The sequence below is a fragment of the Bombina bombina genome, unplaced genomic scaffold (genome assembly GCF_027579735.1).
Source record: "Bombina bombina isolate aBomBom1 unplaced genomic scaffold, aBomBom1.pri scaffold_391, whole genome shotgun sequence".
Taxonomy (NCBI): domain Eukaryota; kingdom Metazoa; phylum Chordata; class Amphibia; order Anura; family Bombinatoridae; genus Bombina; species Bombina bombina.
In genome coordinates, this window is record NW_026510691.1 from 203,957 (window position 1) to 220,580 (window position 16,624).

The 16,624-nt window shown below is 37.0% G+C and overlaps 1 protein-coding gene across 1 annotated transcript in view; it reads left to right on the forward strand.

The window, feature by feature from the left end:
* LOC128643317 (calcium/calmodulin-dependent protein kinase type II subunit beta) overlaps nt 1–16,624 on the forward strand; it is a 258,543-nt gene that overhangs the window by 169,424 nt on the left and 72,495 nt on the right. Inside the window, exons 15-18 of the mRNA XM_053696253.1 lie at nt 4,178–4,226; nt 12,306–12,434; nt 13,329–13,448; nt 13,966–14,041. Of these exons, the coding sequence (XP_053552228.1) occupies nt 4,178–4,226; nt 12,306–12,434; nt 13,329–13,448; nt 13,966–14,041 (374 nt within the window). The remainder of the gene's footprint in view (nt 1–4,177; nt 4,227–12,305; nt 12,435–13,328; nt 13,449–13,965; nt 14,042–16,624) is intronic.

Below are 16,624 nucleotides of genomic sequence, written 5' to 3' on the forward strand. Positions count from 1 at the left end.
ATTTATAAAGCCCATAAAGTTTTGTTTTTTTAAAAAAATTTATAATTTTGCTTATTTTTAAATAACATTGCTCTGATTTTCAGACTCCTTACCAAGCCCCAAAGTTTTATTTGAATACCGTCAGCTACCTTCTCCAGCTTGCTTCTGTTTGTGTAAAGGGTCTTTTCATATGCAAAAGAAGGGGGAGGGGGGGGAGGGTCTTATTTCCCACTTGCAGTGGGCTTTCCAACTGCCTTTTCAACAGAGCTTAACTGAAAGCTTCTAAGTAAGTTTTTAAACCATTTTATACTGGATTTTTATATCAGTATCTGTGCATCTTATTCTTTATAGTAGTGTCTATTACATGCAGTTATATGAAAATGAGTGTATACTGTCCCTTTAACTCTCTTTAAATGTCTTCTGAGACAACATCCTCCATGCTTGTAAATAGGGCTGACTGGCCCCTTCATACTTCCTTTAAGGAATTTAGTTCAGAACAATAAACGTACTGAAAAATGTATTTTAAAAGAACTGAAGTTTGAACAATCATTTAAGCCTGTGGTTATTAAAGGGACATTAAACAACATTTAATCCCACTTTATTTTTTTTATTTAGGAAAACAAAACATTGAAATAAACATTCTTTAGTTTTTTCCTGCTTTTTTTTTGTAAAATATGGAAAATTGTTTTAGTTTCACTCCCTATCATAATGAAGTATGGTGATCTTTACCTCAACCGACAACATTTTACACAATGATTGGTTAGATCAGAACACGTGTTCATATCTGTTCCTAATAAGCCACAACAAAGGAGACGAGGAACATGGATTCCACAAGTCCTTTCAACAGGTGTATCCCTGAACTGCTCTTGATTTAAAGAAACCCTTTAAATTGGGATAACCAAATTACAGTCATAAGTTATTTTCAATGCTATGCGTTTAATGTCCCTTTAAAGGGATAGAAGAGTAAAAACTAAAATGTGCTAAGGTGCATTTCATTATTAAATAGAAGCAATTTTGCAATATACTTCCATTATTAAAATGCTTCTAGTAAAAAATAATAATGTTTTTCCGGCACCATACGCACATATGCTGTAAAGGCCAAGCGTTCATGCTCAAAGAGCTGTAAAACAGTAACACGTTTCATAGGAAGCATTTTTGGAAGTACATTGTAACAATGCTTCAATTTAAAATGCGCCTATGCACATTTCACTTTTGACCTTTCTATCCCTTTAACTAAAATTCTCTTAGAATAATACATTTTTGCCTTTTTAGCTTTCATTCCTGCAGGTAGTTCTCTATCCTACGATCTCTTCCTCTCTCTCTTCTACTTATTTCTGTTTTTTCCATTATTTTTTTTTTAATAAGTAATATTTTAACGTGTCTTGCATTGGGCACTATTCCAATCCATTAGGAAATGCTTCACATAGATTTCAAATTCAACTTTTTTCCATTCTATTCAAAACCTGTTCTTGGTATGGATTTTAAGTGGGTTTGTACCACATTCAAGCGAAATTGAAGTCAAAGTTGATCTTCCATAATTAAAGGGACACTGAACCCAAACTTTTTCTTTCCTGATTCAGATAGAGCCGGCAAAGTTGAGCAACTATCTAATTTACTCCTATTATCAATTTTTCTTCATTCTCTTGCTACCTTTATTTGAAAAAGAAGGCATCTAAGCTAAGGAGCCAGACGATTTTTGGTTGAGAACCCGGACATCACTTTTTTATTGGTGGGTGAATGTATCCACCAATCAACAAGGACAACCCAGGTTGTTCACTAAAAATGGTCCCGCATCTTAAACTTATATTCTTGCTTTTCAAATAAAGATACCAAGAGAATGAAGAAAATTTGATACTAGTAGTAAATTAGAAAGTTGCTTAAAATTTCCTACTCTATCTGAATCACACAATAAAAAAAATTGGGTTCAGTGTCCCTTCAACAATTCACTTCTATAATCAAATATACTTCTTTCTCTTGGTATCCTTTCTTGAAAGATAGCTACTTTTCATTAGAGCATACATAGAATAGCTCACAAGCATGTACTATATGGTAGCAGTGATTACAACACATATATATTGCTCAGGACACATGCACACTCCTTAGCCACCTCAGTATGCTGTCGTGGAAAGCAGCTAAGTTTAAAAAAATGAGACCAAGAGAAAGAGGTAAACTGGAAAGTGTTTGTTTTTTTAAACTGCATGCTCTATCTTAACCTTTTAATGCCGTTATGCCGTTCTATTCCGTCATAATTACACTGGGCTTTAGAGCCGTTATGACGGAATAGAACGTCATAGCCAATGGCTGTCCTGAAGCCTTCTGTGCTTCCAGGATTTGATCGCGGTCTGGAGGGCGTTCCTAGGGTTGTAGGGACGCCTCCCAGACGCGATCCAATAAGTGTGCATGATCGCGTGGTTTCAATTTGTCTACATCGGAACAGTTGTTCCCATGTAGACACTTTAACCCCGTCGCGAAAATGGTTAATCATGAAATTTTCGTTTTGACTTTAATATCTATTTAATGCCATTAACACTTTGTAGACACAGTCACTCCAACAATAGTATTCCAATCCACACTTGACCACGTGAAAACCCATTTTGGCCTGTTTTGAATTGGTGTTTGCAAGACTTTTTTCCTTCAACATATACGTATTCTCAATGAAAACGTTAAATAGATCCGTGAAATGACACTTCTACGCGACTAAGATATTATCATTTTAATGTTAATTTATTGTTGCAATAGTTTTTTACATTTTAAAATGTTTAATGATAAAATTATGTAAAATCATATGAAATAGTTAATTAATTGCACTCATGTCATGAATTGATATTGGATAAATGAAAAATCTGTATTCAAACAAATCAGGCAGTCATCATCATTAACATTATTATTGAATCAATTAGCTGCCACATTTTACTTTCACATTGTTCATGTATATATTGTGCTTCTCCCCCTACAAGAGAAAAGCATGTTTTGAGTGTTTATCTAATTCAAATATAAGACAACTAGATTTGTAATTGGATGGCTTAATTAATTAGGATGGCATTGCTTCTAATGGATTGGAATGCCAAAGAATAAGCCAAAAACCATGCAAAGAGATGGATTGAAGGCTATGAGATTCTACTTAAAATAACTTGTATTGTATTAGTCCTATGCATTATTTTATTAATGTTGTGCAGCTTTTTCAATATGGCTAGAAAGCATTATATTCTATTAAAGGGACATTATATTATCCTGGTTACTATGTTTAAAAGAGGTTATTTTAAAATACATCACCATTTTCTGGTTTGTGGAGTGCTGTCTCTATCAGCCAATGAGTTGTGCAAAACCTTTGCAAATTTGTGTTACATATTTTAACTTGTTATTTTACTTTTTCATAATGATTTAATATATTTTGTTGCTGCTCCTTTATATGATAGTTAGCTTATAATGTCCCCTTAAAGGTACATGAAACCCAAAAATGTTCTTTCATGATTCAAATAGAGAATACAGTTTTAAACAACTTTCCAATTTACTTCTATTATTTATTTTGCTTCCTTCTCTTGTTATGCATTGCTAAAAAGTTTATCTAGGCAAGCTTAGGAGCAGCAGAGAACCTAGGTTCTATCTGTTGATTGTTAGCTGCATATTAATATAAATATATCGATTGTGATTGGCTCACCCATGAGTTAAGTTAGAAACCATTACTGCATTGCTGCTCCTTCAACAAATGATACCAAGAGAATGAAGCAAATTAGATAATAGAAGTAAATTAGAAAGTTGTTTAAAATTGTATTCTCTATCAGAATCACGAAAGAAAAAAATGTGGGTTTCATGTCCCTTTAATGTATTTTTTTTATTAATAAAGTCTGCAAATTTTAATTTGATAAAAGTTGCAATTGTAGAAGTAATGAATGAAATGGTTAGACTTCTAAGAAAGCTTAGGTGAATGTGTCACCATGATGCAAATTTGTTATTAAAATTGTGCTTTTCATTTTTTATTTTGTTAAAGACTTTAGGGGTTGGGTTATCACAAAGCTATAAAAGGTTGAACTAATTTTTTCTGAAATTAAAAATGTAAAATGTGATAGTCACTAATTGTTAAACTCTAATGACTTTCTTCCTTCTTCATTCATCTTTATCTCACTTTACTGTAACTCCACACTCCTCTTCTCTCTCTCTTCATTACTCTCTTTTTCATACCTCAATCTCTTTTTCTTAGGAGTCTTCAGACAGTACACATACTAATCCAGAGGATGAAGAAACAAAAGGTATTGTGGTTTCTGCCCCTACGCCATGAACTCTATAATCTTCCCTTTCTCCATCGATCAAACCAACTTTCCATCAACGCCCCTTTTCCCTTGGCCACATGAGCTGGGAGTTTGCAGACATAATCTGATAGTGAAGGAACAAAAAAAAAACAATTAATACACAAACATGTGAAAGAATACTAATAGCAAAAAGCTTTACAAAATGAAAAAATAATGACAAGGGAATAAATAAAGGAAGTAAGGAAAGATAAGGAGGGGTTGAGAGGAAAAATAAACTGGACAAATAAAGGATAAGATGGTAATATGGGAAGTGAGTATGTCCTTCCTAAGTTTGTTACGTTGTATCTCACCTCACTTTGGCCTTCACTTATTACATGTTGACATCCATATACATACTATATTTCCTCATGTTCTAGAGCACTCTCATTATGCTAATATTTTCTTCAATGTTTCCGCTAAATTGATTCATTATACCTTTTCCGATTAAATTTTATAGCTTTTCTCATTAATCACCCTGCACTGCATTTCTCTTTTTTTTCTAGTAGCCTAACCCACCTCAGATATCTCTCTTTATTTTTACTCTCTGCCCTACACTTAGTTTTGTGTCTCCTTAGCAGCCCACTTTTCCGCAAACAAGCATGCGTAGACCAATTAAAACTCACACAGCACACGCACACAGACAAGCAAACATACATTAAAACACAAATCAAGTAAGAACTGTCTGTTCTTGTTTTTTCGTGAGTTTACTATATTTTTTCCATAATTACTTTACTCTTTTATTTGTTCTTTTCTCATTTTTTTCAAATGTATCTTGCATGGTTTTTTTTTTTTTTACCTTGTTTTCAAATTTTCCTGGTGTATCATAATATCCTGTTCACTAAAAAAAAAATTGCCCTCTTTGTGAATAGACGTAAGACGTAACCATTTTAACTCACAAGTTAACATAGCCCTTAATGTTTATATTTATCCTCAGTTTTCTTGTTTTGTCCTTCGGACGTTTATGTAAATGCTACAATGCCTATGGACTTAGCTTCAAGCTCTTGTGTGGTGTTTCTCCTGTAGGGGATTCCATGGTAGCTGAAAAGGAAACAAAAATATGGGTTTTGCTGGTATTTAAAAATACCATTTAAGAATGTTGTGAGACAGATTGAGTCATATATGGATATTTTTTATGTGTCCTACTCTTATATGCCTGAGGAAATGGAGGAGTGGTATAAACCTCACAATTGTGACATTTTGGTTCTAAAGAACAAAAATAAAGTCAACTGGTCTAGGAGAGATAGAACGCGCATTGGGCAAAGTGCCCAATGCATGTATTAAAAGCAAGCAGTTTCTAGAGTTGTAACCCTGTACAAAATGGCAATCCTTTACTGAGAAGCAACAAAATAATCTAACGTCTTTAATCTAACTGTGATAAGTAAGATTTTGGAGGAAGAATAATAAAGGTTTTTTTGTGCTTATTTTAGACGCAATTGTTTGTGCATATTTTAGGAACTAGCTAATTTCTTTTTTATGGTAGATTGTAGCACCGACAGAGCCTTAAATCCAGAGTGCGTGCAGAATATGATTTCTATTGAAAGCAGTTTGTTTCATCCTAGTTTACAGAACCAGCAAGCTTTAGATAATCTAAACCAGTGATGAGGAAATGGATTTTGATTGAAGCTGCTTGGAACTCTTGTAAATTCAGTTTTGAAGACCTTAGGAATTCAGGAGCCTTTAACTTCTTCTACTAACATATACATTAGATAGAATTAACATTGTCCTCCATGGTATTAACACCTTCAATAAATCAAAATAGAAATATAGAGGCAGATTCCTGTGAACATTGTTTGAGGGACATGGAAGCCAAAATTAAAGTTTCATTATTCAAACAGAATGCAGTGCTGTAAAAAAAATAATGATTTATCTTGGTCTGTTGAAACATAAAAGGTTATACTGAGATAGGGCGTGCACATGTCTTGAGTACTATATGGCAGCAATTTTGCAACAATGTGTGTAACAATGTTATACATTGTTACACTACTGTCAGTCCTCTTGACTCTTGGATGCTCCTGAGTCTACCTAAGTATTCTGCCATGGCTATTTTTTTTTTATTCCCATGATAAGATGGGATCATTGGTACATGGCATTAGCGTATCTCTATTTATAGTGGTCATGGAAAGGAATTCATGCAGAAGATTCACTTTCAATATGGATAAAGTAAACATTGCTATTGTATGGTTTGTAACAAGTCTCAGGCAAATTGATTCCACAATAACAGAGTTTGACAACAGTCAGTCCAGTCAAATTAACAAACATGAGTACAATCATTGGAAATGTAGTTGCACAAGGTCTACTGAATCCACAGGCAGTAAAGCTCCTAAAAAACAGTTTTCAGATGAGAACTGTCAGTTTGGGTGTAAGCTACCGCTAATGCTCTGGTAGTGAACGTGATAATTGATTAAATAATACTGAATGGTGAACAGGTCTTTTTGGAATATGTTTTCTCAATCTGAATATGCTCTAGCTGAAGAAATAACCTCAGACCTGTTTTTGTAAAATTGGCAATTGACACATAACAGGCCAGATTACAAGTGGAGCACTAAATATCACTTGCGTGCAAGCAATGTTAGTGCTCTACTTTGTAATACCAGCGCATGATAATGTGCGCTGGTATTACAAGTTAATCTCAATCGCGTTTGTATTGCTTGGAAGCATTGCGCTCACTATGGGAGCCTCGTTCTGATGCCGTCACAGACAGCATCACCAGCGGTATGTAAGCATCTCCTGCACTACTATTTAATTGCATTGTTTTGATGGTGTTATCCCTTGCTTCATAGCCTGGGGCAAACCCTGATTAGTCTGGGGTGTATTAACCTGGGGAGAATATGACCAATTCTAAATGCCAGTATTCACGCAAACAACTTGATGTCAACATTAAGTAATGATATTGGGAGGAAATATTGTGGACAATCTGACCTCTTATATGCCTCTAACACATTGCTAGGGAAAGGGTTGGACTTAATTAAATTAAAAAGATCAGTTAAATGTGAAGCAAGGCTCTCTTTGAAAATATGTGTGGCCATCTGGGCCTTGTGCTTTCTCCTGAGGAAGTTCAGTAATAGCTTTCAAGACTTCCTGGAACTTAAATGGTCTATCTGATCGGAACAGCCAATAGAATGCGAGCTCAATCTGATTGGCTGATCGGATCAGTCAATCGGATTGAACTTGATTCTGATTGGCTGATTCCATCAGCCAATCAGAATTTTCCTACCTTAATTCCGATTGGCTGATAGAATCCTATCAGCCAATCGGAATTCGAGGGACGCCATCTTGGATGACATCCCTTAAAGGAACCTTCATTCGGCGAGTAGGCGTCGGTTGAAGAGGTTGGATCCGCGTCGGTTGGAAAGAAGATGGTTCCGCTCCGCTCCAGAAGAAAGAAGATTGAAGATGCGGCTTGATAGAAGACTTCATCCCGATGATGGACTTCCGACTTCAGCCCGATGATGGATTTCTTCAGCCGCCGCTTGGATCCAGACTTCAGCCCGAGGATGGACGTCACTCTTCAGCCCCCCGCTTGGACTTGGATCAAGACTCTGGACCGATCGGTGAACCTGGCATGGTGAAGACAAGGTAGGAAGATCTTCAGGGGCTAAGTGTTAGGTTTATTTAAGGGGGGTTTGGGTTAGATTAGGGGTATGTGGGTGGTGGGTTGTAATGTTGGGGGGGGTATTGTATGTTTTTTTTTACAGGCAAAAGAGCTGAATTCTTTGGGGCATGCCCTGCAAAGGGCCCTGTTCAGGGCTGGTAAGGTAAAAGAGCTTTGAACTTTTTTAATTTAGAATAGGGTAGGGCATTTTTTTATTTTGGGGGGCTTTGTTATTTTATTAGGGGGCTTAGAGTAGGTGTAATTAGTTTAAAATTGTTGTAATATTTTTATTATGTTTGTAAATATTTTTTTTTTTTTGTAACTTAGTTCTTTTTTATTTTTTGTACTTTAGTTAGTTTATTTCATTGTATTTATTTGTAGATATTGTATTTAATTAATTTATTGATAGTGTAGTGTTAGGTTTAATTGTAGATAATTGTAGGTATTTTATTTAATTAATTTATTGATAGTGTAGTGTTAGGTTTAATTGTAACTTAGGTTAGGATTTATTTTACAGGTGATTTTGTAATTATTTTAACTATTTTAGCTATTAAATAGTTCTTAACTATTTAATAGCTATTGTACCTGGTTAAAATAAATACAAAGTTACCTGTAAAATAAATATAAATCCTAAAATAGCTACAATATAATTATTATTTATATTGTAGCTATATTAGGGTTTATTTTACAGGTAAGTATTTAGCTTTAAATAGGAATAATTTATATAATAAGAGTTAATTTATTTCGTTAGATTTAAATTATATTTAACTTAGGGGGGTGTTAGTGTTAGGGTTAGACTTAGCTTTAGGGGTTAATAAATTTATTAGAATAGCGGTGAGCTCCGGTCGGCAGATTAGGGGTTAATGTTTGAAGTTAGGTGTCGGCGATGTTAGGGAGGGCAGATTAGGGGTTAATACTATTTCTTATAGGGTTATTGAGGCGGGACTGAGGCGGATTAGGGGTTAATAACTTTATTATAGTAGCGGTGCGGTCCGCTCGGCAGATTAGGGGTTAATAAGTGTAGGTAGGTGGCGGCGACGTTGTGGGGGGCAGATTAGGGGTTAATAAATATAATATAGGGGTCAGCGGTGTTAGGGGCAGCAGATTAGGGGTACATAAGGATAACGTAGGTGCCGGCGCTTTGCGGTCGGCAGATTAGGGGTTAAAAAAATTTAATCGAGTGGTGGCGATGTGGGGGGACCTCGGTTTAGGGGTACATAGGTAGTTTATGGGTGTTAGTGTACTGTAGAGCACAGTAGTTAAGAGCTTTATGAACCGGCGTTAGCCCAAAAAGCTCTTAACTACTGACTTTTTTCTGCGGCTGGAGTTTTGTCGTTAGAGTTCTAAATCTCACTCCAGCCACGACTCTAAATACCGGCGTTAGAAAGATCCCATTGAAAAGATAGGATACGCAATTGACGTAAGGGGATCTGCGGTATGGAAAAGTTGCGGCTGGAAAGTGAGCGTTAGACCCTTTAACGACTGACTCCAAATACCAGAGGGCATTAAAAACCAGCGTTAGGAGCCTCTAACGCTGGTTTTCACGGCTACCGCCCAACTCTAAATCTAGGCCTATGTTAATATTTTCTTTACCTCTAATAGAATGGACAAAAGTTTTATATATATTTTTTAAGGATTCTAGCTAACAGTTTCCCAGCCTTTTTATTCTCAGCATAAAACCTGGAATTCATAGCTATCGACCTGCTACGCGTTTTGAGGTGGAGAAAGTGGTCAAATTCTTCCATAGCTTTTGTTAATTCTTGCAAAAGGGATGAGTCCATATTTTGTTTTTAATGAGCCTTTAATTTTAAGGTGAGCGTTTGCATTAACAAATTGTATTTTGAAAGGTGTTGCTTCTTGAATTGGGTAGCTAATTTAATACACTCCCCTCTAATATAGCATTTATTTGTGTGCCAATTGATTGAATGGGATGTATCTGACACATTATTGAATTAATAGAAGGTCCTCAGACCCTCTTCAGGGCTGGTATCTGGGAGGACAGTCTTCAAATTTCCACTGAAAGCTAGAGTTCGGGGTATTGGGCCAATTTAGGGAGCAAGTTACCCTGGCGTGGTCTGACCATTGATGATACAATCCTGTCTAGAATATTTGAGGAACAGGTGGGGGGAAAAAAGAGTAGTCGCATTTTTGCGGGTGTTGTAATCTCTATGTATCTATAAGGTGAACAGTCTGGAGAGCCCAGATTGATTTAGACAGGTTTTTGGAGATGTTTGATTTCCCTGTGGAGCAGTCAAACAAGGCAACAAGGGGTATATTGAAATCCCCACTACAAACGTAGGGCCCTTGGCTTCTTCTAAAAGGCGATTAATGCTCCTCTGGAAAAAATATTCATGGCCTCTATTTGGGGCATATATATTAGCAACCATGATGGTTCTGCCATATAGGAGACCCACCACAATTAACAGACTTCCCTCTGAGACTGAGACCTGATAAGGAGATTGCAGGGGATATTCTTCTTAATAAAAATGGCCACTGCATTATATTTCTTATGATAGGAACATAAGTAGCATTGTGAGTAATAATATTGAGAAACGAAAGGTGGGTTGGTGAATCTAAAATTGTTTTCTTGCACCAGGACTATATCTGCTTTCCGTTTGTAAAAGCCATGGAATGCAAGGGAGAGTTTTGGGCGAATAAAAAACCCTTTACATTCTGCGTTAAAATTGCGACCCAGTGAGTCTGAGCCTCAATTACCTGATGCTGAGTCAAGGCCTTTAAAAAAAGTAAAATCAGAAGGAGTTGGCGCAACCAATTCGCTTTAATGATCCTGCATCGGAGAAAGATTGCCATGCCGGAGAATCAGCTGAAAGTAAAATAAGTAGAATAATATATAATAGAGTACAATTGTCAGTAAATAGAAATGACAGTGTCATTAAAGAGAGGGAAAGAAAAGTGACAGACTGTTCCTCTGTAGAAGCAGACATCATCACATACTACATCTTACTGTATACATAAAAGGGTTGAATATAAATTTTGTGTTCAGTTGGGGTATCTAGAGTAGAAAAGATCATTTTTTTGTAGATGCAAGTAGAAGCATTAACATATTATATTAGATGCACTAGATATAAATTATTCAGAAAAAGTCAAAGGTTACCCACAATTCCTCAAGGAAATTGGAAGGAACATCTGCAAATCAAGATAATGTCACCAAGACGAATGGTACAGTGTGTCATTAAATTATAAAGTACCTAACCAGAGGGTTCCATAGTGGTTAAGGGAACTGTCTACAAAGGCAATTTTTACACAGCAAAAGGATGAAGCCTCATTTCCTAACCTGTTCAGGTGCAGTATTTAGCGTTTCCTATATTTTTATAGACTGGTGTCTCTGATGAGGCATTGGGGCCGACGGAGAGGATCATGTCCGCCGCATACGCTGTCGGCATTTCTCATTGCACAAGCAGTTCTAGTGAACTGCTTGTGCAGTGCCACCCTGCTAGCAGGGGTGTCTATCAACCCGATCGTATACGATTGGGCGGTTTGCTGTACGCCGCCTGAGAGGTGGCGGACGAGTTAAGGAGCTGCGGTCTTAAGACCGCTGCTTCTTAACTCCTGTTTCCAGTGAAAAACAGCTTCATTAAGGGCCATTTGGGGGTTGATAAATCAGCCCCTATGTATGAGTAGTTGTATTGACATCACTTATGTTGGATTATATAGTTATTACCAAAGCAGTTTTCTACTACAGTTTTTTGGTGAGTTTGATTTGCTCTGGAGTCTAAAAAAACAATGACATTTTATATTTTTGACCAATTCTCATAGTATTAACCCCTTAAAGACCAGCTATGTACCCTATACACCACTGGTCTGTTAATTGGGCTTGTATTTTTGATAGCACTGTTCTCACCGCCAGCAGCGAGACCACTCTATGACAGGTGGCCTGCAGGATGTAGTAAGATTGTAGTAGCGTGGTCTTGCAGCTGACGGCAGGACCCATGCTATTACGGGCCAAAGAAACCTTAAGGACCAGCAGTACGTTGTGGTTGTCAATAGGTTAAAAAAGTACTATGCGTATGTTATAGATATTGATATTATTTTTCTACAGACAAGTTAACTTGTGAGTCAGAGTTGTAAAGGTTCTGTTTGTCCGCATTGAGGGTGTAATTTTGTTTTTGGTAAATGTTCTCATGGGACATAGACAGGTACACAAAATAAACACCAGTAACATTGTAGTACCTTAATTTTTTTTTTTCTTTACGTCATCCAGTTCTACATCCTTATTTTATTTCCTTTTATCACATTTTGTTTTCATAGAATCTTATTTTTCTTCCATCCATCTATCTTGTTTCACATCCTTTATATTTGTTTGTTGTTCCTTGTATTTTCTTTCCCCTTTACGTCACATTTTAACTATCTTTCACCATTGCCCATTATCTTTTCATCTCACTCTCTCTGTCTTGCTTCAACCCCTTCTCTTTCCCCGTTCTCTCTAGTGCTGAAGTTCTCAGACATTTTAAGCTCAGTGAGAAGGGGCTCGGGGGCCTTGGAAGCTGAGGGACCACAAACAGCGGTCGCTCAGCAGCCCCTCTCCCCGTCCTTTCCCCACTCACCACTTGCACAGCGTAAGTAGGGGTGGGCACCCAGAAAACTAAATATTTTTTGCATGGACAACAGAGTGTGCAGTGTGTAAACCTACAAAATGAACTTCTTGCCCACAAAGCTTGCAGTCTCCTTTTATGTCAAGTTACTGCTCTAAGAGATTCTTACTGTAAATTTAGAAATAATTTGTAATGCCTTTCTAATCCTTAATCACAAAGACTGGGAAAATAGATCATTTGATTTATTTGTTTATTGTACCAAAACTGATTATTGAAAGGGTTTTAGTTTTACACCTGTGACACAGAACACTTGTGCCAATGTAGTGCTGGTTTCAGTGAGCCATGAGCCCTCTCTAATCTGGGAAGAACAGGCTATATGTTCCAGAAGTCCCCTGTGTTTATGTCAATGTGATGTCACCCTGTGGGTGTAGGGACAGACACCTTGGCAGTACCACCTTAGTATTGTGGAGGCTGGTACTGCCTTTGCCTGTTGTGTGCTTTGTGATGAGATGTTGTGTGTTGTGCTGTGTGTCACTCACATTTGCTGCTGTGTCTCTGCTCTTTCTGTGTTGATATCTGTGTATTTCTTATTTTTTTTCATTTTGTTATCTGTTTCCTTTTTTACTCCAAATTTCCTCCATCCTTTACATTCTACTCTCTTTCTTCCTCTCTTTATGATTCCAATATGTCCCTCTTTTCTCTGGCCCTATTCTTTCCCTGTCTCTTTGACCTTGTCTGTCTCTGCTTGCCCGTCCCTTATTTCTCTGTTCCTTGTCCCTTTGCCCGTCAATGTGTCTCTATGTGTCCCTTCTTTGTCCACTGTATCTCTCTATTCCTCTCTATGCCCTGTCTATCTGTCCCTGTCTATCTGTCCCTGTCTTTCTGTCTCTCGTACCTGTCATTCTGTACCCCTCCCAGCTGCTAGATTTACAGATATATTTAACACAGTCAGACGAGGCTCAGAAGCAGAGGGAGTGCAGTATTCCAACACGCAACATCGGCTCTCTCAGCCCCACCTAAACTCTCCGTTTGTACAGCGTAAGTAGAGCTAGTACTATACGCACGCACCCTCCCAGGAACTCACCTCGTTATGAATACCTCTTGCCCTCTTCACCATACTATCCCTACTTCTTTTGATCTCTCACTCCTCTATGCACTGTATCATTATAATCTCATTACTTTCTTCTTCTCACAAATACCATTTTTTATTTCTTTTGTGTTCTGATAGGCACTTGTGACACTCGCTCACCTTAATTAATGATTCAGCTCATTTCTGATTGGTTGTTAAAAAGCATCACACTTCCAGCAGAGGAATCTACTATGGATCCACAGTGCTTCACAGCTCATTCACTTTCCACTTACCTTTTAGTTCCACTTTGCACTTCCTGCCTTCCTTTAATCTCATTTCTTGATTGGCTAATTGTATTAACCAGTCTCTTTTTCATGACCCTCTTCTGTTATACTCTTTTTGTGTTTCTTTTTTTTCCTCCAATTTACTCTCAGTTGTATTTTTACACTATACTTTTTAAAATTGTCTTTTTGTCTCTTTTCTCAGCTCGGAAACAAGAAATCATTAAGATAACGGAGCAATTGATTGAGGCAGTTAATAACGGGGATTTCGAGGCATATGCGTGAGTAACTAAAATGTCATCTATGTTTCTGTTACTAGAAGGTTAAAGGGACATTAAACTGTTTGATACCTGCAATATAGAATGTTTAATTATATGCAGTAAATATGATTTCATTATGTATTTTGTCCTATAATTTAAATGGCAACTAAATTAAAATTAAAGTTTCATGATTGAGATAAAGGGGACGATTTATCAAATGTCTGGCGGACATGATACGCTGTCAGCATTTATCATTACACAAGCAGTTCGGGTGAACTGCTTGTGCAATGCCGCCCCCTGCAGATTCACGGCCAATTGGTCGCTAACAGGGAGTGTGGATTGATTTCCGCAGCCTCAGAGGCAGCAGACGAGTTAAGGAGCAGTGGTCTTAAGACCCTTGCTTCTTAACCCTTGCTACTTAACTGTTTCCGACAAGCCTCCTGTTTCCGCTCGTGATAAATCGGCCCCATAGTATGCAATTTAAAAAAAATCTTTCCAATATACTTCCATTTTTTTAAATGTGCGCATTCTTCTAATATGCACACTTTCTGCAGCTCCTACTAGGCATGTGCAAACGTGCACAGAATATACATGTATGCGTTTTGTGATAGGTTGATGTCACATAATACAGGGGGAGGGAAAATTGGATCAAATTTGGAATTTGCCAGAAAATCTACTATTGCTATTTCAAATTAAAAGTAGAGCTATTGGAGCCAATTTACTATGCCCCGAATGGGGCCAACTCGCCCTGTTTCCGCGTAAGCCTTCAGGGTCGCCGGAAACAGGAGTTAAGAAGCAGTGGTATGCTGTCCACATTCAGCGATGTCTGGCGGACATGATACACTACAGTGTATCATGTCCGCCAGACTTTAATGGCCCCATTGTATTGTCTTTTTATTGTGTATTTGTTAACTATTCGATTACACTTTATTTTGTGGTCCGTTAACTCTGAAAATTGTAGGCTTTCCAATTATCCTGAGTCATTATAGCAGTGTTTCCCAACTCCAGTCCTCAGGACCCTAAACAGGCCAGGAATTTATTATAAAAGAAAAAGGAGCCAACGGCACTACTTGTCTGTGTATATATATATATATATATATATATATATATATATATATATATATATATATATTGCTTCCCTAGGTTTGGAATGTATGGGATAGAGTAGGTGCTATGTAGTAATGAACTAACAGGATTAACCCAGAAGAGGAAAGAGCTCTGTCATGGAAAATACTACATATATAGCACTCAAGGGGTTAATGTAATATAAGTGGTCATATATAAATAGCAATATTGTGTTGCAACTGCAGAGGTAACTGTCCTCACCCTTTGAAAAAGCCGTTAGGGCGAAACATGTTAGGGAGGTTAGGGAAATGGTGAGGAGTCCTGGAGCTCCTGTGTTTTAGATTGCCTCAGGGAGTTTTGCCTAATACAATGGTTGATTCACTGTACTAATATAACCACACATTTATATAGTGCTAACTGCTTGTTGTATGAAGCGTCTCTTGTATAGTTTAAACTGCTGCAATTGGGGAGCCACATTTATTTAATGTTTCTTGTTTTAACCGTAGAACTTTACAAAAGTTGGATGCAGGTTGATTCACTGTGACTAGTCTAACTACATCTTAATAAATTGTAATATCTGAGTCTAACTGACCTCCAGTAGCAGGTATCATTCTACTTAAACCGTTGATCTTAAGGTAATAATCCTAGCACTTGTATATACAACATAACGTTTTCCTATTTTTCAACTACTCTTTAATGATTATGTAGGAGAATGAGTTAATTAATATATATTTAAGTAGACTAACTATTGAACTTGCCTTGGATTATACCGTTTGTAGCTCCTCTACACAGCAGTCATTTTTTGTTGTTTAATGTCATGGTTGAGCAGAACCGGACATAAAGACTCAGGCTTTATTTTCCTCAAGTGCTGGATACACCGGTACTAACTATTTTGTAATACACCAGCTTGAACTTGTAATGTAGCTATACCGGACCTCAGGTGTAAATTAAACACAATGGAACAAACAATATAGCTAGCCATATGGTTGTGGACAATTGGGATTTAACTCCTTCAAGTTACTGGTGATGCACATTTAAACATTGGCTAACGCACCATTGGCTGTTTACATAATATATCAGCCAATGTAGGTTTATATAACACTCCTTCAGGTTTCTCCTTAACACGCAATTTGTTTTAGAATATTCTATTACCATATATGCTCACTTAATTAAAAGTGATTAATTCCACCCAACATATGTGAAATACTAGTTTTGAAGAGTTTTAGAACTTGTGTTGCTTATTTAAGAATGCTACAGTTACCAGCTAGGTTGTTACATATTAGCTTGATTTAGCCCTTTGGAGACCCATCGTTTAATACTAACAAGTAACATAGTATATCCCTGCTGTGACTTTAAGGGGGATTCTTTAAACCTAGCGGATTGTAACTAATTCTGTATTCTATTACATAAGGAATTAACCTTTAGCCTTTGGAAACATACACAATAAACCAATGCAGGGCTATACTAAAACGTCCCAGGTTTTTTCCTGTTTAGTAACTTAAAGGGATATGAAATATTCCAAAGTCTGATACACTAACC